Consider the following 27,247-nt stretch of genomic DNA (forward strand, 5'->3'; position numbering starts at 1 on the left):
ACAGATACAGACACGTGTTGGAATTAGATACAGGAGCCCCAGAGAACATCTCAGACTTGGGAACAGAAATTGCAATCTCTCCACAAAACCACCCCTCTTCCTTTAAAGCCTTCTTGGGCCAGTTGCCAGGAACCACACTCAACTGGTCTGATCCAGAGAGAGCAGCTTCCACTGGCCCTTCTGCTGGGAGCTGTTGGGAACTGCATCAGGGCCAGCTACTGCCCAGAGTCCACTTCTCTCACTTATCATAGTCTAAACCTTGCAGAGCTATGCAGAATCCTCTGTACCTGCTTGCTACTAGTAGCTTGAAGTCACGGACTAAGCTCTTATTATTTCCTTGAAAAGAGATGGTAGAAAATGCATTTAATCATCTATCTGGTATTTGTCAAGCTTCTGCTTTGTGCCCTTGGCCGGGGTTCTAAGGAGTCACAGCCTAGTGTGGACAGCTAACATTAAGGTTGTGAGTTCTATGCAAAGGTGCGTGCTGGCTTCTATTTCATTTTTTACCCCATTATTTCAGAGAGCTGTAAAGCTTTTCTGATCCCTAAGCCTTACACTAGAATCTTAGATATCTGAGACACCTATTGTCCCTTGAGTGGAGGTGGGGTGTTGGAGCATTATCTAGAACCCAGCACAGATGTTATGCTGTACACCAGAGATTGACACATTGTAGCTGACTATACTTCAATTAATTTTTTTTTAATTTTTAAAAAATAAATTAAAAAAAAAAAAGAATCCAGCACAGTTCCTGGCTCAGGAATGCAGGTTGGATGGAATCAGAGGTGATGCCTTGTTCTCACAAGTTCAGATTATGTAGCCCAGACCTTATCAGTATCAGGTAGGGGGAGGGGGGAGGAGGGAGGACAGCAAGAGAGCATGGCATGAACCCTACTCATAGGAGGTAGATGAGCAGAGGGAGAGACTCTTTTTACAGCCATGCTCTCCACCTCTGAGCTCAAGTGGCGGGGCTGCCCATGACCTCTGAAGGCCTGGGAAAGAGAACAAATGAAGACCCACTTAACCATATATCCAAAGTTTTATAAAGCGTAAATCCAGCTGATTGTGAAAGTTCTAGCCCCCTGTCATGATAAGCATAGCTTCACAATGCCCCGGGAGGCCAGGTTTGAATTGGGACTTCCAGGACTCCCCAGGGCACTGACCCTTGCGCTCTTGCAGTGGGACTGTCCAGGCTACAAGCTCTGACAGCAAAGGCAGCTCCTGCCCTGGTCTCTGACACAGATTCCCTTACATCACCCCGAGAAGTAAAAGAGAAACAAGCAGACCAGTACAAAAGAAAAAATACTGTTTATTCCACACAACTACATCAAGTGCTTCTCCCCCTCCCTCCCCTCCCCACCCCTTACTCCAGCTCTCAGCGGACTTTGTCCCGTGTCTGCAGTCAGAACCTCAGTGTCAGAGCCTGGCCTATGAGACAGGAAGGGAATCTAGGCATAGGAAGGTGATAGGATTTTTAAGGACACAAGAACATCAGGGTCTCTCTTTCCAAATTCAAACGTGTTCCTCAATCCATTTGGCTGAATTTTTTCCCTGGGTACCCCCACCTCCCCTGGATAAGATGCCACGATTAGTGCAGGGTCATAGGCCCCAGCTGATTCATTAAGCCGTAGGAAGTTTTGGTCTTTAAAACAAAAACAAGCAAAACCACATGCAAACAGTTGAGCCCTGTCTGCTCTTTCTCCTGCCTTTCTAAGGTAAAGGAGCCACTGAGCTCTTGCTTGTAACCAGAAAGGGGCTTTCAAAACAAATTTGATATCAACTCCCTTCCAAGCCTGATGCTACCCCAAACAAAAATAAAAACAAAACAAAAAATCTACCTCAGGGCCATAGCTGCTGCCTGGGGGGCCCTAGGGTGGGGGAACAAGAGCAGAGATCAGGTTGGCGGCAATTCAGGGACACCATGCACCCCATTGCTTGGGGAATTTGACCTGCAAATATTCTGCCCCTGGAATTGTTCCTCTGAGAGACCAACCCATCCTTTCAGCAGAGAAGGAAATGGTTTAGTCCTAGCTCAGCCTTGGGAAGACAGATTTAGCTGCAGGAGGAGCTGAGAAAGCACGGACAGGACTAATTTAGAGCAGCAGCTCGTCAGCTTCTTCCCGCCATGACACAGGACAGACGGTGTCCTCCAGTGTATCTACTGCCATCGACACGCCCGGGATTACATGCTCCTCCCAGGGCACCGGCCACTATCTGCTTGTCTCTCCCAAAAAAGGCAGCATACCTGAACACAAGGGTTTGAAGGTAAAAACCTGTCTCTCTAATTAGTTGAACTATGAGTCATTGAATCCTTTACAAACTCTGGCCCTCGAACTATTCTTACTGAAAACTTGTTTACAACATCCCTCTCAAGTGAGCTCATCATCTTACTGAGACTGAACTTGAGTGTGAAACCTCCACATTGTCTCCTGGGAGGCTGAGGCAGGCGAGGTGCCCACCTGCTTCCTCACCCGTGTGTGCGTGTGTGTGTGTGTGTGTGTGTGACAATCTGACACACAACTGCCTTCTCACTGGCAGGGCTACCAGGAGGGTGGCCACACTGGTGTTGCATGGCCTGGGCGGGACCAGCTGCAGGCAGGAAGGGAAACACAGCTAGACCAGGCTCTGCGCCAGTGAGCGACAGAGGTGGCGATGTGCCCCCGCTGGGCCGTCACTTCTTCAGGGTTTATCTGTGAGGTGCAGTGGAGGGCAGCTGCTGGACACCTGGCTCTGTAAGAATAAGAGTTGGGAAAAGAGGGGGTGGCTGACCCCTGTGACTTGTGGCCCTTTAAGTATAATCTACATGGCAGGTCTGGGCTCAGCCCAGCCACCCTCTCAGTGCTGTCCTGACCTCCTGGAGGCACATGCTGAGTTCCAGAGACTGTCCAGCCACCATGAGGCTGGGAAACTCACTTAACAGCTCGGAGAGGCCAACTCCCAATGTACCATAGCTACTACCCTCTCTGAAGGCAAAACCCAGTCTGCTCCAGGGATGTTCTTAACTCAGAAGAGCACTGGGTGGATTGCTTACACAAACACAGGGTCTAAGACTCAGGACAAAATAAGATTTCTCCTTCAGTATCCAAGACTTCAAATTACAAAGAAAATTAGACTTAAGTCACCTTCCACAAAGAGACCATCCTGGGCTGCCATCAGCTCTTTCTGGATGTTGGCTTTTCCCCAGGGCCTTGCTGTCTGGCTTCTTGTTTAATCTGCTGCTTCTGAGAAGGCCCCAGTACTGGGTTGTGGGTGAGTATGAGGACAGAGAAAGAGTCAGCATTCCTTTCCTCATTTTTCTCCCGTGTGCCTGATTACTTGGGCAGGGGGATTTTCCAGGCTGCAAGTTCTCTTAACCACACCGTTCTGATGCGGAGATATCCATGGGCAGGGATCAGATTAAAATCTGGGAGGACGACCTTATTTTTTAAGTTCCCAACCTGCTGTAAACCCAGGTTAACTCCAGGACAGCTAGAGTTCATTGTTGCTTCCTTCCAACATGGATTACAAAAGAAAAGGTTCTGCTTTAGTGCAATTTTCCCCACAAAGGAATCAAGGAAAGGAGGGAGAGGACATCACATGTTCTGGCCCCAGGGCTGTGGGAACCTTCTGACCTTGAGTTCAAGGCAGACACTCAGTCTGACCCTCTAAGCAGCACATCACACTTTTCAGAACTGTATCTCTTGGGTTCCCTCGGGGGACAGTGTGCCTGCAGGCAAAGTGTGGGTGGGTGAGGCTGTGTTTCCACTGGACAAGCTGCCGTACCTGCCACACTCACACAGAGGAGCAAAGGAGGAGAGAGAGTGGAAAAAGAATGTCATGAAAAACAACATTTAAAGGCCAGCGAGCCTCGAGGCTGCTGCAGCCCTGCCCCAAAGACAGGAAGTTTCTGATTCCTAACCAGAATTCACCCTTTGAAAACCACGTTAGCAAAGTGCTTCTTTAAGTGACACCACAAATCCCCTCCCTTGGCGTGACCAGTCCCAAGTCTGGAGGTCTCCGTGGGCCCCGCCACCCTCCCCAGGATGTGCACTGTATGGGGAGAGCGGGGAGGCAGCGGACGCACATGCACGCAGTGGAGTCTCACGACCCAGGACGAACACAGCCGCACGCGGCAGAAGGACCGGGGCGGCAGCTGGACGCCAAGGGAAGGTACAAAGTGCTGGGACCGGGGGCTGGGGGCTGAGCCCTAAGGGATCTGAAAGACGTTCAGCTTGCTGGTGTTCTTGAGGGTCTGGCGCCGGTTGCAGAACCAGACCCGCACGACCTCCCGGTCATAGTTGAGCTCCTTAGCAATCTCGGTGATCTCCTGGCCTGTGGGCAGCGGGTTCTTCTCGAAGTAGGCATTGAGAGCCTCTATGGCCTGGGGGGTAAAGGAGGTGCGGCGCTTGCGTTTCTTGGATGGCTCGCCTCCCACAAACTCCATCAGGTTCTGCTGGCCTTCCTGGTTCCGGAGTTCGGCTTCATTCAGCCACTTCTCCAGTACTGGCTTCAGCTTCTGGGCGCTCTTGGGCGTGATGTCCAGCTTCTCGAACCTGTAGGCGACCCAAGCCCAGGAGGGGACAGTGAGAGGGTCTTACTCCCCACACTGGACGTGAACGCTGTCCGCAAGGGGCTGCTCCTCTCAGGGCTGGTGAGGCTATACTCAGTGTTCCCCTCACCACCCCGGCCCAGAACCCCTGCCTGGGCCAAGCCCAGACTCCTCAGACTGTCCTGTATCCCAGGTCCTAACAGGAGGCCACTCCCCTGGCCTCAGTTCAGTAGTGCAATGATAACAGTGCAACTGCTTTATGAACACACTCCAGAACTTTCACACCCACATGAGTGAGGTCCTTTGAGGAGTCATCTCCAGAGGCCTCCAGAGATGGCAAATAAATGTCAGAAGTGCTGTCCTCCTCCAACTGCAGCAGCCCTAAGTCAGACTACTCTTTCTGGCTGAGCTCAGATTGACCACAGAATTTCCAACTGGGCACTGTAGTCTAACAGTCACTCTAGTCTCATCTAAAGAGTTGGCAGGCAGATGAAACTGTTCAGCCATCCCAGAGCCATGTGCTTTTTCTTTTTTGAAACCCTTCGCTACCCCTCCTTTGATACTGGCACCAGAACCAGTATCTGCACACAGAAAAATCAGCTCCATCACTTTATAGCTATGCCTCCTACAAGGGGGAGATGGGAGCCTGATGTGGGTGATGGTGTGTTACAGCTGAGAACCAAGCCAGAATTGAAGTTCCCACTTTTGTGACTAATTTCCTAAGCTGTACTATTTTCCCTCTACGATTCCTAAATGGATTAGGATCCTGGGTTATCAAAAAAGATGACATAAATGCTCAGGATTGGAGGATAAACTTCACAGGGCTCTCAGAAAGACTTTGGCTACTCCGGGTGTTCATGGCTATCCTTCCTTGTCTGTGAGAAGGCAGGAACAAGGGAGAATATGGAAAGAGGCCAGATACCTGGGTCCCTATGAGCGCCCTGACCTTGGCCAGGGCAGCCTCACTCACCGGCAGATAGCTGACTGGCTGTAGGCTGGGCCTTCTGTCGCGGTCAGAGCCTGACCCACCTGGGTCTGCGTGAGGCCCAGGGATAGCCGCCGGATCTTAAAGTTCTTGGCGAACTCCCGGATCTCCTCTAAGTTGATGCCATCCTCATCCAGACTTGGGGTATGAGGCTCTAGGCCAGAGGAAGGGGGCAGAGGTGAGTGCGTAAGACAGCTCGTCATCACTGCTTACCTAACCTGGTGCAGTAGTGAGGGACAAGGACATTTGGCACAAAGCCTGTGCTCCCTTAAGATGTTCATCACTCCCGTCCCCAAGAGAAATAAGACTCAGGGGAAAGGGGCCAGGGACTAGTGTATCTAGAGACAGAGGTCTACTTTCAAGTTCTTCCAGCTCTAACTGTTGCCCTCCCCCATCCTCCCCACGCCTGGCCCCAGGCACACCTGTTGGCCATCCACATTCTTCAAATACTGGGTGAGAGACCAAAGGAGAGACAGCCAATGGCCTGGCTTCTCAGAAAAGCAGCCAGACAGCTGGCTAAGCAGCCTCCACCATCGTCATACATAGAATCCAGCTCCACAGGAATGAGAATAAGAAAGTCAATTCCTGGCAATGGGCCTCTGCCCTTCCCCTAGGACTCTAGGAAGTCTATTAAGGAGAACAGCATCTGATGAGGTGGGGGTATCTGAATAAATGCCTCTCCACTTCTCCACAACCTTCTCCAGGAGCCACTTACTGGACACCAACTGGCTGACAGTAGGGGTCTCTGAGCAGGTGATTGGGATGGGAGCAGAGGCAGATGGCTTGGCCGCTGGGGCTGGGCTGGCGATGACCACAGCAGGCTGGGGCACGGCTGGCGTGGGCTGGATGGGCTGCACCTATGAGAAGAGAGCCAATAAACTGTATTGCCTGCCTGCCTGGCTCAGGGGATTGGAGCCTCTGGGTGGACCAGAGGCAGGGCAAAAGTGGGCATGAAATCCTCACTCATCCAGCACACTCCTATCTGTGCCCCATCAAAAGCAACACCAGAGGCTACGCATTAGCACCCACCCAATGATAATGACCTCTAAAATAAGCATAGAACATGCCCCCCAGGCCACGGTCTTATAGCCACCTACCACATGGGCAGGTCAGAGGCTCAGAAAGGTTCAAAAACACATTGGGTCAAAGCCCCAACAGGTGTTCGCTCTTAAGATAACCGCTATCAAATCTCTGCCCTCAAAGGAGAAACCTAAACCTGATTCTAAAGCCTCCATGCCCCAAAGGTCCATTAATAATGACTTCTGAGACCTCCCTATATTCAGATACTGTGCAGCCATTAAAAAGAATAAGGTATATCTCTTAACTACTGCCATGGAAAGAAACCTGAGTCACAGTGCTAAGTGAAAATATATATGTAAGGTGAAAAACAATTTTTATGGAATAATTCCTTTAGAAAAGACATGAATTTTCAGGGAAAAAAATTTTGAGGCATATAAAGCAAGCTGTCAATAGAAGTCATCCCTGGAAGTGGAGTTAAAAGAGATTTTTTTACTTTTTGGCATCACACATAATGTAGGAATTTTTATAAATACCATGTATCATATTTATAATCAGGAGAAACTGTAAATATGTGAAATTAGCATTTTTAGTATGATTTTTCTTTAAAGCTCCCTGAAAAGTGCAAATTTCTGTAGAATGGGTCCTGCTCCCCAGATTCCACCTCCTGGCAGCTTCAAGTCAGTCCCTTGTCGCCCCCGGGCTTTGGCCTCAGTTCAGAGCTCCTTGTCTCTGGCTGGGATTGTTTAAGCTGTGTCCTAATAAGGACAATGACTCAAGTCTCACCACAGTCCAATGCTTGATTCGACCAGGATAACAGAGGGAGTTCTTTTAATGCAAATCTAATCAGCTGCTTCCCTGCTAAAAACCCTTCCGTGACTCCCCCTACCTAATACTAGTGATAACAGTAAAAGCATCGTTTTCCAGGTGCTCTCTGTGTACCAGGGTGTTAATTGCATTGTGTGTAATATAACTCTTCAACATTCATAACCTTCTGAAGTTGATACTCTTATGATTTCCATTAAAGATGAGACGAAGAGGTTACTCAGTGAAGCTGGGAAGCAGCATGCCACATGTGAGGACCATGGGCCTCAACATCACCTGGAAACTGGTTAGACATGTGATTCTTGGGCCTCACTCCAGACCTACTAAATCAGAGACTCTGGAGGTGGGGCCTGGGAACCTGTACTCCAACAAGGCCTCCTGGTTCTGTGGCACACTGAAGTTTGAGAACCTCTGCTCTGGCACACTGTATTTCCTGCAATTTTGCAAAGGTAGAATACTCTCTCATCCAACGCATCCCTTTAGTTCAATGTCCCTCCTCTTTGAAGCCTTGCTGAGCTCCCCAGTCTGCTGAGAGCTCCCTTCTCTGGGTTCCCAAAGCACCCTGCCATGCCCCTATCACGGCCTTTGTCACGCTGACCTGCAACTGTCTCCGACACTGGCCTACCTGAGGCTACCACATGCATCTATCTGCAGCACCTGGAATTTAGTAGGCACTCCAAACCTGCTCCTAGAGTGAACACATAAATGAATGATCAAAGCCATAGTACCGAGTAGAGGGCTGGAAGGATGAAGGGGTGAAGAAGAAGGGGCTGCAGAATGAACCTCCAGGGCTTTTCCAGCCATTTGTTCCTCCTGGAGCTGACTGAGGCCCAGCTTACTTTGACCACCTCTCTCCGGGCTTCTCAAAATCGCACTGGCCTCTGAGGGAACATCTACATTTTTGGTGTGTGTAGGTGGGGGTGGGGGTGCTGTTTTCCTGGGTAGAGCATCTGTGGACCCATGTGGGCCTTCTACCCTGGAACCTCCCCCCCACTTTGAGGAGGGGCCCTGCTTTCCCAGTGGCTTCAGAGAATAATGCTGTCCTGCCCACAGTCTGGAGGGAGGCCACCCAGGCCAGGCCAGATAGCACTGCCTGCCCCCATCCCCCAACCCAGTCCTTGTACCTCACTCTTAGCAGGGGACTCAGGAGTGCTTGGCTTCCGGACAGCCACAGGCGGAGGCAGGGGACTGCTGGCCAGGGTCGCAATCACCTGGCCCTGGGCGTTCAACAACAGCTGGGGGGTCACAGCCTGGACCTGCAGGCTTTGGGCTGGTGCTGGGGCCGCCACGCTAGCCGAGTTCACTACCCACGGAAGTGTTCCAATAACCTGGGAGGAAGCACAGGGACCCCAAGTGTGAGGGCAGCGTCCAACTCCACCCCCAACCCAAATCTCCACACTGGCAGGGGAAGGGAATTAGACACATCACTTAACCCACTGGGCCTCAGTTTCCTCACCAATAAAGTGAAATATTCACACGCTAGAGGCTGCTTGCTTTATTCTATCTCCAGGGCAGTGGTGGAGCAGGAAAAGGTCTGCATGTGGATTCAGACAGACCTGGATGTGAATGAATCCCTGCTCTGCCACATTTTAACTGTGTGGCCTAATTTTTCTGAACCTCAGCCTTCTCCTCTGTAAAATGGAATAAAAATCTCCACCTGATAGGTGTGTACTCAAAACAAAGTGAGCTAATGTATGAGAAAGCACCCAGCACCGTCTGGACACAAAGTGAGTGCTCAGTAGACGAGAACCTCCAAGGAGAGTGAGCACCGCCAGGGCTGGGCGGTGGCTCCGCCCCTGCCCGGCCTCCGCATCAGCAGAGAGCTGTCATACAGGAGGTATGAACAGCAGCTCAACACCCTGTTTGAGTTTCTCTGACTCTCAGTCCAAGTCCTGCCCCTCCCCCCAGCCAGTGTCTCCACAGTCCCGACCCCTCGGCCTGGCTTTGACCACTTGCCTGTCCCTGAGCGTTGGTGAGGATCTGACTGCTGATCCCCGGCATGCTGGGAATGGCGTTGGCAATGACCGGAGTTGTAGTGAGGGAGCCCAGGATCTGGGTCTGTCCCCCGAGGGAAGCAGCACTGATCTGTGGGTGGAGGAAGAGCTTTGCTCAGAGGCCAAAGGGCGAGAAAGAGCCCAAGGCAGAGGGAAGAGGGCTGAGGGTATCGGGGTGGGAGGTACTGATGCTGGCAGATGTGAATGTGGGCTGCAGGCCCAGGTCCACCAGCTGAATAGTGTCCGGGGCCAGGGGCTGATGGGACAGCAGGGAAGGGTGGGGCCACAGTTCTGGAGGAGGAACTCCGGCTAACCTTTCAGGCTAGGCCTGAGAGAGTAGAAGGGCCAGACTGCAGAGGCTGAGTGACTCTAGCCACATCTAACTAGATGTGACTGGTCACAACTAACAGCTCCACTGCCAAGCCAGAAGCCGCACTAGATAGACACGCATGGGGCTGTGAGCCTCTGACTCCACCTTAGCGACAGCTCACGAAGTCGTAATCCCCAGACTTCATCCCACCCTCCAAGGCTGGTCCAGGTGGTTCAGGTTCTGGAGGATTTTCCCAGCCCTCTTGGCAGAGGTTGTCTGCTTGTCTGGGACGGACAGGCTGGCAGCTGCAGGGAGAAGGCCTCAGAAGGAGCCCATCTCCGCTGAAGTGTTGGAAAAGAGCCGTATTCAGGGGGCTGGTCCTCCACCTCCGTCCTCCCCTGCGGGAAGGGTCAGGTCCACCCTTGGCCGGGGATTCGGTCCATCCCTGGTCAGCCCTGGGTGAGGGCGGCAGCTTACGATTCCCGGGCTAAATGCGAAGCCTGCAGGCTGGACGGTGATCTGTGGGGGGGTGTCCACTGGCTTGGGGGTGGGGGCAGTAGCAGTGGCAGCAGTGGGCTGCGGTAGAATGGCAGGTGTGGTCTGCAGCAGCGGCTGGGTCTGGAACGTCTGCGGCTGGGCTGGTGGTCGGGGCTGGGCGGGCGAGGAGGCCTGTGTCGGTGGGGCAGCTTGGACGGGTGCCGGGAGAGTGGCGTTCAGCACGGCAGCTGCTACGGAGCAAGGCAGAGACAGAAGTGCTCAAATGCCTAGCTGCAGCCCAGGGCGGCTCCAATCCCAAGGGATCTGGCACAAGAACGAGAGGGGGGTTGGGGCAGTGGGGCGGGGGGGACAGGCAGCTGTGGTTCCTTTGATCCTTGCAGGGACGAAACATGCCAACATCTCTCATCCCCCCTCCCTTGGGCCTGGAGCTGTGTAGGTTCAAAACCAGAAGTTGAATCTTCTTGCATTCCTTCTCAGGAGGCTGGTCATGGGGTGAGTTCTGGCGTAGGGAGAGAGGGGCAGTCTCAGACAGTTGGCTGAAGGAAGAGAGGCCAGCTGGGCCAGCATGGTGTCATGGCCTAGAGTCCCGAGGTGGTGCAGCAGCTCTGTGGCTGGGTGCCTGGGACACCAGATCCAGACGCCAGGGCTGTCGCCCTGAGAGGGCCGCGGGTTTTGAGTCCAACATGGCAAGCACACGTGCAGGGATGGTAGTGTAGGGTGGTGGGGGGCCTGGTGCAGTCCTGGGGAGAGTTGCTGTTACCTTGGAGACCGGCTAAAGGTGGCTTGAAAAATCCCCCCGTGGGAGAAGCAGCGGTCAGTCCTGGGAGGGCAGCCACGGTTGCTGTAGGAATTGTCCACACGGCCAGCCCCTGCTGCCCAGCCACTTGACCTGCAATACTGATGGGGATAAGAAGAGGTTGAGTAACTGCCCCTGCTGGAACCATAACTCCTGTCAGAACTGTGGCTAAGTTTTCCTGAGTCAAGACCTGCAAAGGCAAACAAGATTTCAAAAAGAAAAGAAAAAATAAAAAATCAACATCGACAGCCAAACACCGGGTCTCTCAGACCCAGCTGAGCACACACAAAGCATTCTGAGGGCAGTGGGAGAAGGCTGCATGAGGGCAGGAGGGAGACAAGCCCTAGCTGGAGGCCCAACCCCAAGGGGGCACCTGGACTGGACTAGCCTGTCTTCCAAGAAGCAGCCCAAATCAGGGACAGGGTCCAGTCCTGCTCAAGGACAGGAAAGGATGCACAGGCCTCTTCCACCAGTCTGTTGCCTCCCAAGCCTTCCCTGGGCCCTTGTCCACAGGACCAACGCTTTGTGGCCAGGAAGGAGGGGATGGGGCTGGTGGAACCAAGTGGTTAAGACCCACAGAGGCCTCTGAGGAGCTCTGATGGAGGATACTCTTGATGGTCTTGATGGCTTTGGAGGTCTGTGCATGGGGTGAAGGGTCACAGGGAGCTTAGCATGCCTGGAGGATCCTGGAGGCAGCTTCTCACTGCGCTGGGGCTGCCCCCAGGTCTAAATGAGGACTGAACAATCCATGAACTCCTCCAGGGATCCCTAGAGGGGCTGATGAGGGTATTCATCCATTTAGTCATTAGATGGCTTGACAGAGTTCAGGTAATCTCTATAATCCCTGCTGGACCCAGGAGATCACCTGGCAAATGCAGATCTGCTTTCCCAGTGGGCCTGATCTGGGGCAGGGGAGAGGCCAAGGGCACCTAGTAGGAGATTCCCCACCTCAAGCCACAGCCCCTTCCCTGTCCTGCCTTATGAAGTCCCCAGATCCCATGGTCAGCCCATGTTGGCCGTCCCATGCCTTGCTCCTGCCCACTGCCCTCTGTCCAGCTCCCTGGGGCGGCCCTTACCTGGGGGGCAGCTTGTACAGCCAGTGGCGTTAGGGTCTGCGATGCCTGAGGCTGGCATGGAGCTTGGCTGAAGGTGGCAACTGCAGGGGCAGGGCTTGGAGGCATCCCGGGGAGTGACTTCACTTCACGTGGCATTGGGAGAAAGCAGGACAAGGAGAGAGCCTGGTGTGAGTGGAGGGGTCTTGTCTGCAGCTTGAAGCGATAACTCTCGGCCCCACAGTGTATTTCTGCATAACCTGAGACCAACTGCTGGCCTTCCATGGCCGGAAGAGGCAGCTTCCCAAAAGTTACTGGTTGTGAGAATAAGAGGCTGGAGAACCCTGTGCTGGGCCTGGAAGGTAGGTCACCCTCTTCCCACATCTGGGTAAAGAAAATGCAGGCCCAGGCACACTCGGGTATCAGTCTCTCATCTCCTGGCTCTCTAGGACCCCAGGACCTAACACATCAGCAGTAGAAATGAACATGTGTGGGGAGAGAAGCAGCTAGAATCAATGGGATTGATTGGCTCATCCAGCAACTGGATCGTTGTTCACCCTACCTTCAAGCTACTTTTTGGATGCAGATGCTGGCCTGGGGAAGGGACCAGGATTCCTGCAGGGTGAAGTCTTGGAAGTAGCAGTCCCTGAAAACTGGACATGTGTTGGCCACACTCAGGGTCACAGGGGTTCTCCAGGCCAGGCAGCTTTTCTCTGCCATCCCCTGAGAGCTGAAGTCTGGATGAGCAGCTTCTAGGAGCTTCTAAAGGAACTTCCCAGGAACTGGAGCTTTTCACCCAGGTGAGAGCTTCTTCTTGTTCCCTTGATTTAGTTAGGTATTGGGACCTCCTACCAGGAAATGTCTTCAAAACCACACAACAATGCAGAAAGGGGTTATTATTTAACATATGGTGAGACATTAAAGGCAGTCTAGGTGTTGGGTGCTGGACCAAGTCAGTGGCTTCTTCATGCTGGCTGGGCATAGGTTTCCAGGGCCTAGTCCAGGCCTACTGAGTCAGAATGTCCAGGAACAGAGGCCAGGAACCTCGCATCTCTCCTTTTTCTTTTAAGCTCCCTTGAGATACAGCACACAGACAAGGTGGGAACCACTGAACTGGAAAACCTTCGAACCCCGCACTCCCCAGACCATGTTTTAATCTGGAAAGGTACCAACTTAAGTCAGGACTAGACTGTTCACAGTATATAACTTAAAAATTCAGATTGTTTAAGGAATGAGAGAAACAAACAAGCAATCACAAAAGCCTTATAAAATACTAAAGAAAACAAAATGGCAGGTTCATCTCCATTGTGAAGGGAAGATGCATGTCTAACTACTGAAAAAAAATCAGAGAAGATAAGGATAATCTAAACCTTTGAAAATTTGAAAAACATTTTGCTTGACAAAAAGTAATGAAACCTAAAAAGGAAGGTGAGGAAATGGGAATGTGATGGAAGCTTACATCTGAAGAAATGAGTCATTTTATTAGGATGTATTTCCAATGTAGAACCATGGGGGTCTAAAGGTTTGCATACATTTAGGGCTGTTGCAGCCTCCTGCTAGACTGCTTTTCAGGAAGACTGAACCAATTTACAGAACCATCAGCAATGCACCTGTTCCTCCACACTGCCACCCAATTTAGGTTTCTTTGTTTTTATGAGGGGGAGGTAATTAGGTTTATTCATTTATTTGTATTTGGAGGAGGCACTGGGGATTGAACCCGGGACCTCATGCATGCTAAGCATGCACTCTACCACTTGAGCTATACCCTCCCCCAATTTAGGTTTTATCGCTATTTATTTACTTTTTTGGGCTTAACAGGCACATGTGGTACCTTACAACCAGTTATTTTTCCTCTCATTGATGGCAAGATTTTGTATTTTTCCATGTGATGACTTCCTCCTATGTCACTGATTTCTCTTCAAAAGGAATTTGAGTGGACCACACTTCAAAGAAAAAAAAAATTAAAGGGCCATTCAAAGCAGCACTGTTTATGACAATGAAAAACTTGATAGTTTGATAATAGCCAAAACCAGAATCAGGTGGGTGAATCTGTCAACAAAGGACATGGAATATGAAATAATACAGTGGTAAGTGTCATATTACATAGTCTGCCCTCAGTGGCCACACCTATAAAAATACGTATGTGTGACAAGGTCTAGGTAATAACTTAGAGTGACACAAATCACTAGATCATTTTTTCATCCTGAAAATGTGTCCTATTATTTAGTTTTGTTTTAAGAGGAAACACTTCTCAGTATTACATACCCAGAAACGTTCCATCAAAGCCACAATTTAAGCTGGCAGCTTCTTAGGAGGTACCATCAAAATACTGCCCTTACCTTCTTGACAATGACTAAAATTCCTCTACAAAGAAGACTTTCAGGAAAGGTTTAAGTATACAAACCTCTGGAAGAAGATGCACACTGCCATGAACACCCATGCTTACGTGTAGGATAAGGAGCAGAATTAAGGCACCAGAAGAAATAAGATACGGAAGACAGATAAAAGGGTCAAAAGGGAAGCTGGGGCACTAGGGATAACCTGGGAAATTGCCTAAATATTCTGAAAAGAGGCTCCCTCCCCACAATGGGCAGGAATGGAAAGGGTGGCTGAGACGGAGAGTCCTTCTCTTGCCTGCCTGTGCCTGCCTGCCCTCCAGGCACTGGCCCATGGGAACAGGTGCTGACTCATCCTGCAAATGCTCACGGAAGCAGAACACTTCCAGGGGAAATGGCTGTGTCTCTTGTCACTCCTTTACTCAAAAGGAGAAAAATAATCCAGGTTACTGGGGTCCCAAATGAGTCTGCAGACTGATTTGCAAGTAGAGCAGGGGAGGTGAGATCTTGCAGATGTTTCGTTAAGGAGTTGCCTGTTCTCCTTGCTCTCTTCTTGGGTCCTCCTCTTACCCAACTCCCCCCCACAAGATCTCCAATCTAGGGAAGGGGCGAAGTACAGCAGAAGGCAAGGGGAGATGAATCAGGGCTCTCCTGGGGAATTGGCAAGGGCGGTCCCAGGAGATGTCTATTCTGCAAGGTGTTAATGAGGAAAGTCAATGAAAGGATTCCCTGTGTCCAGAGAGCAGTACCCAGTACCTGTGCCAGCTTCTAGAACAGCCCTGGCTCTCTCACAGCTGTACTGCAGGGTCATTAGTGGAGACAGCATGAGTCCATCGGCCATATCCATTCCCCATGCAGGAGAATCAATTTTACACCCAAAAATCATCTTTGCAGAAAGAAGTCCACCAGGCTGGACTCGTGCTAGCTCAGCTGGGAATAAGGAGCTGGGATTCTACAAGGCCCTTCCTGACATACATGCTAGTCCAAGATGCCCTCCCATCCCCAACTCCAGCTCTACCACAAAAGGTACTGATTTAGAAGGGTTAGTAGGATCCTGAAGGTTTAGTCCTCTTTGCATTGGGCCTGAGGGTCTAGTTTAGACCTAGGAGACCTCTCTGAGCTTAATTCAATCCCCACGGCTGAGCACCCACCTCCCACCTCACCCTGACCATCCCAGTTTAGGTCTCTAAGTGACTGAAACCAGAACTAAAGTGCCAGGGATGAGGAGTGCAGCTAGCCCCAGGAGCACGGGCTGTGGCCAGAGGCTGTCCAGTGGACAGGAAGACAAGGCCCTAAAGCCACCTGGACCCCTGGGGTTCATGCTGGCACGAGGAACACAGGAAGGGACTCCGGGGGAGCCATGTTGGATGGGAGCAGTGGCCTCGTACCAGTTGCCTCCGTGGAGGAGTCTGGGTTGTCTGGCCCGGCTTCACCCGCGGCTTCCCCGGCTTCCTCAGGGCCTCCGCTCTGGGAGCCCTCGGCGGCCACACCCTCCAGCACTTTGCCCTCCTCCTCAGCAGGGACCTGGGCATCCACTCCAACCTCCAGCACTCGGATGGTCTCGTGGCCTGACATCACGATGACCTGCAAGCAGAGGACGGGGACACTGCTAAGGGGAGAGCCCATACAGCCCTCTGGAGCCAGAGCTCTGCCTATGGTTGGGGGAGAGAAGAGTGGGCATTTCAGGATGTCCACCTCCCGCCCCAAAGACGGTGTGCTCTGCGGGAAGTCCAGGGCCGGGAGCAGACTGCAGCCCGCTGATTCCAGGCAAGGAGGGGCTAGGAGAAAGACAGGGAAAGGGCCTGACACGAGCTAAAAAACACCCCACAGAGCCAATCATTTCTGGACATTTCGGGGACAGTTCTGTTTGCTCCCTCTCTTGGACTCAGTTCAGGGAGTGGCAGAAGGCCGCTCCCACAGCCTTGCAAGCATGTCTCCTTGGCTGCGAGGATACTGGAGTGTGGTTGTGAAGGCCCCTGACCCAGGATCCACAGCTCAAGCTGGGACAAGAAGCAAATCCCTCTACATGTCCCCTGAAACATGACAGAAGCTCCCTCAAAGGTAAAGGAGTGGAAAACGGGTGCTCCACAATGATGAGTAATTTTTAAGCTCATGGTACCGTTACTTTCAAAACTCTGAGGTAAAGGTCAAGATTTCCCTGCAAGTGAATTTCCTGAAGTGAAGGTCAGGAATCCTGAAGACGCAGTCTCTGGAGGGCCCTCCTGCACTGGAGCTTTGTACCCCCTGGGCCTCCGTCTCCAGCTGCACCATCTGCAGGGGGCCTGCTCCGCCCTGGAGGGGAGCCTCCCCACCCAGCCAGGCAGGCAGCCCCCAGGCCTCCCCGGAACACTGGCTCTTCTTTCCTGCTCCAACAGCCAGCACTCAGCGTTCTCCCTCCAGTACTAAAATGCTTCCAACTGGGCCATTCAAGAATCGGGGACACCCTGTACATTAAAAAGCTCTGTGTCAAGCCTTGTCTGCACTTGGCCTGGGCTGGAAGCCACTCCCACAACACCCTCCTTAAGCCTGAAAACTGGATCCAGGCTGGAGACTCTACCAGAAAAAAGCAACAATGTGACCCATTAGGAGAGTATGAATGAAATCACCCCCAAGAGCAGTTCCCTTTCTGACTCAAACTTGACCTAGGAGGGACTTCACTCCAGTAACATTTTTCAAGATGTTCATCTTTTTACTCCTTTTAAAAATTATGTAAGTAATAAAAGGTCATTGCAAGAAAAAATAGAAAATGATAGATAAGCAAGAAGAAAACGGAGTAAATTACCTGACATTCAAATCCTCCCCCATGTAAACGTTTACATATTTGCACATTTTCATTTCACTTTTTAAAGTCACAGCTTAAATCCCCAAACCCAGCCCCTGAGACATCCTAGCTGGCAACTGTATCTGGACGGTGAGATGACCGTGAACTTTGGTAAGAAACAACGAGGGGTGCTGTGGAGCCTTCGCCCTTGCCCATGCCCCCTGGCCCATCACCCTCACTCCCCACCTCTTCCTGCCCCAGAAGATACCTGCTCATTGACAGTCAGAGATGAATCTGGCCCGGCTCCAGGATCCATGGTCACTTATCAGGATGGGGTGGGCGGGCCCACACCTAGCACATCCTGTGGGGTGAGACGGGATGGGAAAAGCAAAGGCTGATGTGACACAGTAATCCCATTTCCACAAAATCAGACATAGAATGGTAGGAAGAGAGAGAAGCTAAGTTCCCCAGGTATCTGTAGACGTAAAGGAGACAGGATTCTAAGGATTTTAAAACTGAAGTGTCTCACTTCCTACAGCGTCCAAGGAAAACCTACACTCTGGAGGAACCAGGGTGACAAGAGGAAAGAGAGGGCCAGGCATCTGTCCCTAGGAGTCCTCCAGTCCAATGGGAAAGAGCAGACCCAGCAGAACCCAAGGCGACTTTGACCCAGACACTCAGAAACAGAGGTAAGGAGCACACTGGGTATCAGAGCACTTCTCAGGGGAGGGGTCTGAGTGGACTTCCTGGAAGAGATGGTAAAGACAGGAATAAATTAAAACAAGTGTTTCAAAACTTTAATGTGCTTGATCATCACCTGGAACACATTAAAAATGCAGGCCTCCAGATTCCCCCAGACCAGGCATCTGCAGATGTTTGTGCAGTATTGTACTGTATTGTAATCCAGAGTCTGATTCAACAGGTGGGTCCCACAGAACCAGCTGTCAGGTGATTCTGCAGTAGTGGCCCAAGAACTATCCTGGCCTTTGACACAGGAGGCAGGACAACATCCCAGATGGTGGAGCAGCCTTTCCACATGCAGTGAGAAGGAATGAGAGGAGCCCCTGTGAGAACAGGTTGTCTGGAGTCGCAAACCACAGTCACAAGAAATAGAGGTAATAGGGGTAAGGATATAGTTCAAATGGAAGAGCATATGCTTAGCATGCATGAGGTGCTAGGTTCAACCCCCAGTATCTTTATTAAAATTTTTTAGAAATAAATAAGGAAAAAAAAAAACCTAATTACCCCTCCCAAAAAAGTCACTTAAAAAAAAAAAGAAAGAAAAATAGGCATAATAAACGGGACAAGTAGTTTTAGACACTTAGAGAGAAAAGAAGGCAATCAGTACTAATTCTGAGTGCCTTCTGTGCTGAGCAAAGCATTCTATGGTACATGAACTCATGTGTTACTCATGCCGCTGGGGGATGGGGGCATTATCATCACCGTGTTATAGACGAGGACACTAAGCTCGGAGAAGTGTTCTGGATTCTTCACCCCTTCCCTGCCTCCTCCTCTTCTACCCCTGGGGTTGCTTCATTTGTTTTCCTTTTTTTGTTGTTATTTTATTGATTTAGGTAAAATTCACATAACATCAAATTCACCATTTTTTTTTTTTACCATTTTGAAGTGTACAACTCAGTGGAACTTGGTACATTTACAATGTTGTGCAACTGGCACCACCATTTAGTTCCAGAATATTTTCATCATCCAGAAGGAAATCCATTAGCAGTTACTCCCTTTCTCTGCTGACCCTGAGCCCCTGGCAACCATAATCTGCTTCCTCTCTATGGATTTGCCTATTCTCAATATTTCATATAAATGAAATCACACATATGGGGCCTTTTTGCATCTGGCTCCTTTTACTTTGTAGAATACTTTCAAGGTTCATCCAGGGTGTAGCATATGTCAGTATTTCATTCCTTTTCATAGCTGGATAAAACTCCACAGTACAGGCTTCCGTGTTCTCTGGGGATGGCAGAGGCAGAGGTAAACCAAGATTTCATTCGTAAGATGGAAAGCCCATCAGACTCAGCTGTCTGGATTACTCTACCCAGTGATCCACAGGCCTGTGTTAATCCTCCCCACATGAAGAGTTCAAGAAAACAATCCATGAGTGCAACACTTAGAGAACAATTAAGGAAAACAAGATCTTCATTTAATTCCTCTAATTAAGTGGCATGGTAAAGTGTTGTAAAGTTGAGAATGAAGAAAATGATCAGATCTTTTCAGAGGAACCAGCATCTTCAACAAAATAAAACTGGAATTTCAAGAAAAACTTAAACACAGAGTGAATTAGAAGAAAATACATATTTGAAAAATACTTTGCAGGACATCAATGCATGTGAATCTAAGTCACTGGATACTGTGTCGGGCAGGGGTCTCCAAAATGATTTTGTGACTGAGAATCTTCCCAAACAAGGATGAAATGAAGAAAAAGCAAAATTGGTGAAGGAGATTCAGGAGAAAGAAGACCTTCTTCAGAGGCTAAAACTAGTCAAAATGTATCATTCAAAGAATGACCTGTCCCAGTTACCGCTGTTAATAAGGAAGTGGAGGAGCTGTAGCCAGATGTTACTCTGTAAGCTGCTCTGTCTGAAAACAACAAGAAACTGAGACTCACCCCCTTGACAGATCACTACTGGGTACATGGGAACTTGCTACATTATAACAGGAATGGAGAAGAATTTATAGAAGTGTAATTCATAATTTTTTCTCCAGAATACCTTTGAGAATGACAACATAATAAAAAGGTACTTATACATTTTAAAGAAGATATAAACCACTAGGGTTTAGAGAAAGGTGTCCTGATAAACATCAATGTAGAACACTCTGTTATCTAACTATAAACCAAGTTCTAAAATGAAAATTCAGTATTTTGGATAAGCAACACTTAAGTAAATATAAACAGAACTTATGTAATGATTTTTTAAAATTTGGACAATTCTGTAAGTCAGTTTTAATACATTGTTTTGTTTATTATGGTCAAAAGTTTTATTGTAAATGTTAAAAAATAGTCCAACCAGGTGAGTGTCTAAACCTAAATGGGTCTAAAAACACCTGCCTCTCTCCTCATTTTATGACACTTATTTCTATCCATTTATCACATATTTCCATTTGGATGGTCTAGCAGGTAATTAAACTCATATGTCAAAAAAATTCCATTGTATAGATATACCATATTGTGTTTACTCACTCATCAGCTGATGGATGTTTTGGCTATTGTGAATAGTGCATCTATGAATCTTTGTGTACAAGTTTTTGTTGGGACACTTGTTTTCAGTTCTTTGGGGTATACACCTAGGAGTGCAATTGTTGGCTCATCCCAGGGGCTTTAGGGTTTTCACCCCATTATTGTGATAAATAGCATGTCTGGATGGCCTCCTTTGAGCTCGTGATGCCATGTCCACAGCCTGACAGCAGTGAAGACAGACCATCAGCTGTCTGTTTTAAAAGAAGGGGATCCTACGATCACCCCAGCAGTAGAACTCTGGTACACACACAAATCACATCAGAGCCGCTCTGGTTAAATCTAGGACAGGAAACAGTACCCAGCCAGAGCCCCCCTTTTGCCTTCTTTCTCCCGTGAATTGAGTGTGAAAAACACCTGAATCAAACCTAGCAAGGGTTACAGATGGCTCACTTGTCCCTGGTTTTCCTGTGCTATCATCTAAAAACATGGGCAACTTTGGAATTACGGGTGCAGAGGCATTTTCCCATACCCCAAAAATCCAGAGGTCCAGGACTATCCAGGACTTTCATGGGAGGAGATTGAGAGGACCTGGTTCTATTTATCATTCTTCTCTGGGAACTGCTTTGGAACTGCTAAGGCCCCCAGGGGGAGCACTGGGAAATCTCAAACAAATCAGAACCCCCTAAAATAACCTGAGATCCTACTAAGAAAAGTCCTGAAATGCTTCATCCTTTGTTTATTCAACAAAAACTTCAGCAGCTAGTACGTGCTGAGTGTTGGGGATACAGCTGGGGGGAAAAACACATTCCCCAGGTTTGTCAAGAAGCCAACAGTCTAATATGAGAGTCAAAGAAATAAAAAGGTAACTACAATACATATGTTTAAGTGTCCTGGTGGATGGACAGAGGCTGGTAGAGAATCCACAGAAGGAACACCTAATACAGGTTGGTGTGGTCCTTTGCCCCTTGTTCCAGGGTGGCATGTGTTTCAGGCACGAAATTTTGTAGTGTGTGAAAAATCTTGTGCCATGTAGAGCAAAATGGAATTTGTTGTATAGGATTCAGATCTTTAACTCAGACTCATTTCTGTGTTTTTAATCATTCCCTTTACACTTAATATGCTTGAGGTTTCCAAGGTGTAAAATACCTTCTCATCATACAGTCATTTTGGGGGCTGAGGGTACTCTGTGTGAAGTGAAGGAATGGCTGGTTAGGCTGAACTGAAAGAAAGTTAACATTTGTCATGGGAAATTACCTTTCAGATTTTCGACATTATAGTCCTCTCAAGCTAGGCTGTTTGTTGACATCAGCATCTCTAGCTCTACACCACTTTTATATCTTAAACTGTGCACCCACTTACCTCCTGCAGAGCTGCCATTTAAAAAGACCACGAGGACAGGAAGCAAGAGACTAGTATAGATTGGTAGCTAGGGCTGAGCTGGTTACTGCAGACAATTCACTCATCACCTGCTCCCAAGATGGTCTCATCCAAATCTGACAACTACCAAGTTAACTCCCTAGCTTGGACCTCACCCAGGAACCTCAGACTCATATCTCCAACTGCCTACTGATTGCTCACATCATCTCATACTCAACATATTCAAAACCAAGCTCCTGATTTCCACCCCAAACCTGCCCCACCTGCCTGCAGCCTTCCCCATCTCTATAAATGGCAGCTTCATCCTTCCACAGATGCGCAGGCCAAAAACCTTACCATCATCCTTGCCTTCTCTCTTATGTCTGTATTTACTCCTTCACATCCTGTTAGCTGTCCCTTCTAATGGAAAATCCCTTTGACTTCTTATCACTATCACCCTGGTCCATGATTCTGTAGTGCCTGGTGTAAAGGAACACGACATCCCCTCCTGCACACAAGCATTATCTGCCTGGTTCTTAAATTGCCAGACTCCATGAACGTTGCTGCCTCTTTCAAGTTGTCATTGCCTGATGGGTTTTCCTCCCACCCTTCTCCATTTCTGGCCCCGGGATACAGATTTCACTTCCCACCTGCTGAAAAATAATCATCATCGACAGTTTATCGGGACCCAGCCCCTTTGCCCATAGTATTACAGTGAGCACTCTCTGGAAACAGACTTTCAGGTTCACAAGCTCAGCTTTGGTATTCATTCACTGTGGGACTCAGGACAAATGATTTAACCTCTGTGCCTCAGTTTTCTCATCCGTAAAAGTGAGAGTAATAGCACCTACTTCATAGGGCTATTATGGTTACTGAGTGAATTAATGCATGTAAAACGTTTAGATCAACTCCTGGCACATAGTAAGTGCTCAGAAGATGGTAGTCACTGTGAAAATGTACATACATTACCTCATTTCAACTTAGTAGAGCAGTTAGGAACTCCCAGTTCATCTCGGTCATCTCATTCATCTCTCAGTTTCACCATTTCCTAGCTGTGAGACCTTGGACAAGGACCTACCATTTCTATGCCTCAGTTACCATATTTGAAATGGGGATAGAGTTGTAATAAATTGTATAAGGGTTCAATAGATGTTAACTACTGTTATTCAATTTTGACAGCAGCATGAGACCATAGAGCAACATACTGAAGCAACAGACCCCAGGTAGGTGGGTTACTTTACTTATCTGTTTTCTCAGGGATAAATAACAAGAGCGTTTACCTTGGAATTACTGTACAAAACATAAGAATAATTAGCTATTATTATCCCTCTTTTTTATTGATGAGAAAGTTGAGGATCAAAGAGAGGTAAGGGTATTCGCTTAGGAAGAAACCTAGAACAAATCCCAGGCTGGCCATGAAATAGCCATGTGATTTTGGGCAAATGATTTCGTCTCTTTGAAACTCAATTTCCTTATCTTTAAAATGTTGACTAAATGGGCAAGCCTTATGGGGTTGTTATAATGATGATACGGGACCATAAGTATAATGCTTAACATGTTGTTCTTACTATGATCCCCATTTCTACCTACGGGAAAATGGAGGTAGAGAGAGGTCAGATGACTTGCCCAAGGGCACAAGAGTCAATGGCACATTCAAACTTCAAGGCCACATCCACCTGCCCCAGAACCCTATCCTCCTGACATCCCACCAAGTGTCCACTCAGGAAGTGGGAGGAAGGCTGATGGGAGCTGCTCTGGCCCCCAAGGATCGGGATACACTGGAAAATGGGAGCTCTCAGTTCTGCTTCAGACTAAATTTATTAATTTACCACACACACCTGTCCCCACAATTCACTGACAGAGAAAAATAGCTTGCCAAGCTGTTGGTAGACTCGCTTGGCACACACATGGGCCAGAAGGAAGGGAAAACGAAAAAGATAGGAAAGTAGTGAACAACCTTATTTCCCCTTTCCCAACCTACCACTGTAATCTTAGACAAACAGTGAAGACTAGTTTAATAAGGACAAACTTAGATTTAGTTTCTCTTCCTGCCCCCTTTCCCGTGCCCAAACTTGATTCACCCCAGGCAGGGTGAAGGGAGGGGGCAAATGAAATGTGAAAAATAAAAAGTAGGTATGTTCCCCTTCTAGACTGTAAGCACCAAGAAGGCCTATCCACGTATCATATCCCAGTGCCTCGTATAATTCCTGGTATATAAAAGAGGTTAATGAATGTGAGCTGAAAACATAAATTAAAAAATTAGATCATATCACTTAACATCCTCATATTTCCTGCTTTCTCCTTAAAATACATATCCTATTTCAATTTTTTTGACCTCATTCCCAATACTAGGCCTATTTTAAAATTATTTCAAAAAAGTAGTATTAAGTTCTGGAGAACTCTGGTCACACTCTCCCCTTCCTAATGTGCCAGTCCTGCTCCTCATTCTCAAGTGTTCCTTTATATGGCCAGTTTCTTGGGAGTCCTACTCCCTCTGTGGCCTCCCTGATCCTCATTTTGACACAGAAAGAACTTGGGGCTTAAAGACAGAAGACACAGACTGAGTACTGCTTCTGCTTCAGGTAACCCCTCTAAGCCTCAGTTTCCTTACCTGTGAAATGGAGCTAAATCATAGAACCCAGCTTAGAGGGTGATTGTGAGGATTAAATCAATAATATTTATGTAAGGGTCCTGGCATACAGCAAACACTGTGTAACTGTTTGTTACTGTTATTGCTATTATTTTTAAATGAAGTAAAGCATATATATCAAAATGTTTTTAATTGCAAAGCATTATAAAAATGTGTAAGATTACTATGATTTTCCAGTGAGTAAATCTTGGGGAAGGGAGATGTGACCTTGTCCCATGTTCCTTCATAATGCAGAGAACCTTTAGAGAAGCAAATTTCTTCTGACTCATTTCTTAATTTCTAGGTGGTACCTCCAAGAAGAGAACAACCCATCACATACACACACACACACACACACACACACAGAGAAAATCACTCTATGATATTATCTTGTTTGTTTTCATGTTTGTGATCTGTCTGTCTCCACCCATACTGCCCCAAACTGGAATTAAAACTCCAAGACAGGGGAAGTTCTATGTGTATTATTCAGAGCCGGCACATAGTGGGTATTTTTGTTGGACCAATGAACAAATGAATGAAGTTCTACCCCAGACATGCAAAGTACCAGGTCACAGAACTACCACCCTAGGCCCCAGGACTTCAATCAAAATGGAAGATAAGGAATTACTCCTCTTAAGGCCCTGCTTGTCAATGGTGGCTGCATCAGATTCCAAGAAAAGGGAGGAGGGATATATGTCTACGAACAATTGAGGAACAGCCCATTACTTTTAGAACAAGGAATCTGGAAGATCAGATGGGGCCAAAATTTCTGTAAAGAGCTTCTTTTCATTTGCCCACGAAGGCTTCCCGACCGCGTTTTATTTTCTCCTGCCGCGCAGCAGAGGTTGTTCTGCAAAGATTTTAGGCTTCCACCGACAAATGAGTAGGAGATCCCAACACTAAAGTGTAGGTTCCAAGGCACCCTGGGGCTCCCTTGGCCTTGCTAGGTGCAAATATCCAGGGAGCGGATATCGGGTCCATTATGACGACTATTTATTAATAATAATGTTATTAAATATTTATGAAGTGCTCATGCTTAGCTAAATGGTGACCAACCCACCACTCCCCCACCCTTCTAGCAGCACCCAGGTCCCTAACCCCGAGTCCCACCACTCCTCCCGATGGACTGCAGCTGGGGAGAACTGTGACAGGTAGCTCTGGCCTCCTCATTTGACCTTAACCGCTGGGAACCCAGGCGTCCAGGTTCTCTGAGGGGCCAGAATCCGCTCCCGGTCGCCTCGGGGGTCTGCGTAAAGAACGTCCCCTAAGGTCCGTACCCGACCTGGGCTCCAAGGTCAGAAATGGGGAAGGGCCAGGTCCAGGCTCCCCACGAGGTCCACCTGGCGGCCGCCCCCTCCCCTCCTTGGGTCCCCGCCGGCCAGCAGGCGGGCGAGGGCGCGGCCCCCGGGGTCTCTGGCCTTAGGCGGGCGGCTGCGCGCCATCCCACTTCCAGAGCTCCCCGCCGCCCCGGCCCAGCATCCTGGCGCCCCGGCCCTGCGGCTTTTTTTCTCTTTATCATAAATATATAAATTATGCTAATTACGGGCATTGCATATTAACCAAACCCGAAACCTCCCCTGCCCGGCCCCCTCCCCCTCCGTGCAAACCCCTCCCCGCCCCGGACCCCGCTACTTACCGGAGCCCGAGCCCGAGCCGCCTTCGCCCCGGGTGCCCGGCGGCCACCGATTAGAGATTCATCTCACAGCTCGGGCCAGGGGGCCGGGGACCCGGGCTGGGGCCGGGGCTGCCGCCGCCCGCAGACAAAGAAGCCAGTGCGGCTTGGCTGGGCTCGGCTCGGCCCGGGAGCCGGTCGGGACCCGCCGCAGCCCCCGGGCCCCCAGCCCGGGCTGGGCAGAGCCGAAGGGGACTCCACGGGCTGCGCTGGGCGGAGGGGGGGGCGGCCGGGAAGAGGGAAGGGGAAGCGGGGTGGTGGGGGGGGCGGTCAGGTATATATATATTTCTCCTTTCCTCCTTCCACAGCCCCCCCTTTGGCCTCCCCCCCCCCCCTTTTTCCCTCCTTCTGCTACTTGGATTTTTTTAGCTGCTGCGTCATGAGCATAATTTATGCAAAGAGCTTTGCCGCACGCTGCACCGCGCGCGCCAGCCGCCGGGGGCGGCGGGCTGGGCGGGCGAGGAAGGGAGGGGACCTGGGGAGCCGAGACCGGGCGATGGGGGTGGGGAGGGGACCCTCAGCCCCTCGCCACCCCGGAGGCCTGGGAGGCTCACTCCCGGGACCGGAGGGGAGGGTCAGTGGGGAGGGTCACGCAGCCCCCTCCGAGGTGCCGCTTGAGGTCGTTTCATTTTGGAAGGTGCGAGAGTGGGAGCGGGAGCGCGGGAGTCCGGACTGGGGATGCCACATTCCCGTCAGCGTGGGGTTGGGGCGGTGACGGTGGTGACTCCCAGCGGCCGCCTTTCCTCTCCAGGTTAGTCAGTTGTCCTCCTTTACGTTGAAAGTCAAGTTCACGTCCTTTCCCAAGCCCCAGGCTGAGACCCGACTGCGAGAAACGAGAGAGAACTCAGACATCACTCAGCCAGCGCCCAACCAACCTCCGGAGCCGCCGTGCCCCAGCTCCATCTGTGGGAGGGACCCAGGGCGCGAATGCTCTCCCACCCCCACCCTCCCCTCACCAGCGGTTATGGGCTGCCTTGTCTACAGACGGCTTGCCGGCTTTCTTGTCCAAGTAGACGAGGAAATGTAAAAAACAGACAAAGTTCTGTGGCCAGGAATAAAAAACAACGTTCTGCTTTGGTGGTGGTGATGATGGTGGGGAGGGTTTGGTTTACCTACGGCTCTGGAAGGTAGGGAAAGGCACCGTGAGCGCCTGAGGGAAAACGGACCGAATAGTAGTTGACAAATGAAAAGGGGAAGGAGTGAGAAAAACAAAGGCGAAGAGAAAGAACGAGGGGGAGAATTGGGAGGAGACAGGCTCTAAATCCAGTAACTGTGGATCCCAACATCGGGGCAGCCTGCGG

General features: G+C 49.7%; 1 protein-coding gene and 1 pseudogene across 6 annotated transcripts; one reads left to right on the forward strand and one right to left on the reverse strand.

Annotated features, from left to right (window-relative positions):
• Window positions 1–1,286: 1,286 nt before the first annotated feature.
• Window positions 1,287–26,422, reverse strand: POU6F1 (POU class 6 homeobox 1). Of its 6 annotated transcripts, XM_064490985.1 has the most exons (13): window positions 25,911–26,422; window positions 22,615–25,520; window positions 17,917–18,127; window positions 17,368–17,460; window positions 15,727–15,922; window positions 12,027–12,148; window positions 10,915–11,140; window positions 10,134–10,384; window positions 9,309–9,437; window positions 8,477–8,680; window positions 6,226–6,367; window positions 5,496–5,664; window positions 1,287–4,529 (listed from the first exon to the last, which is right to left on the reverse strand). In XM_064490985.1, exons 4-13 carry the CDS (start codon window positions 17,413–17,415, stop codon window positions 4,184–4,186), a joined length of 1,833 nt encoding a protein of 610 aa, XP_064347055.1. In that variant the 5' UTR covers window positions 17,416–17,460; window positions 17,917–18,127; window positions 22,615–25,520; window positions 25,911–26,422; the 3' UTR covers window positions 1,287–4,183. The 6 variants fall into 6 exon arrangements, with proteins under 6 accessions (XP_064347055.1, XP_064347056.1, XP_031318408.2 ...); XM_064490986.1 differs by lacking the exon at window positions 22,615–25,520; XM_031462548.2 differs by lacking the exons at window positions 17,917–18,127; window positions 22,615–25,520.
• On the forward strand, window positions 19,071–19,798 carry LOC105107151 (swi5-dependent recombination DNA repair protein 1 homolog; annotated as a pseudogene).
• Window positions 26,423–27,247: the final 825 nt, after the last annotated feature.

This window comes from Camelus dromedarius, chromosome 11, assembly GCF_036321535.1.
Source record: "Camelus dromedarius isolate mCamDro1 chromosome 11, mCamDro1.pat, whole genome shotgun sequence".
NCBI lineage: Eukaryota > Metazoa > Chordata > Mammalia > Artiodactyla > Camelidae > Camelus > Camelus dromedarius.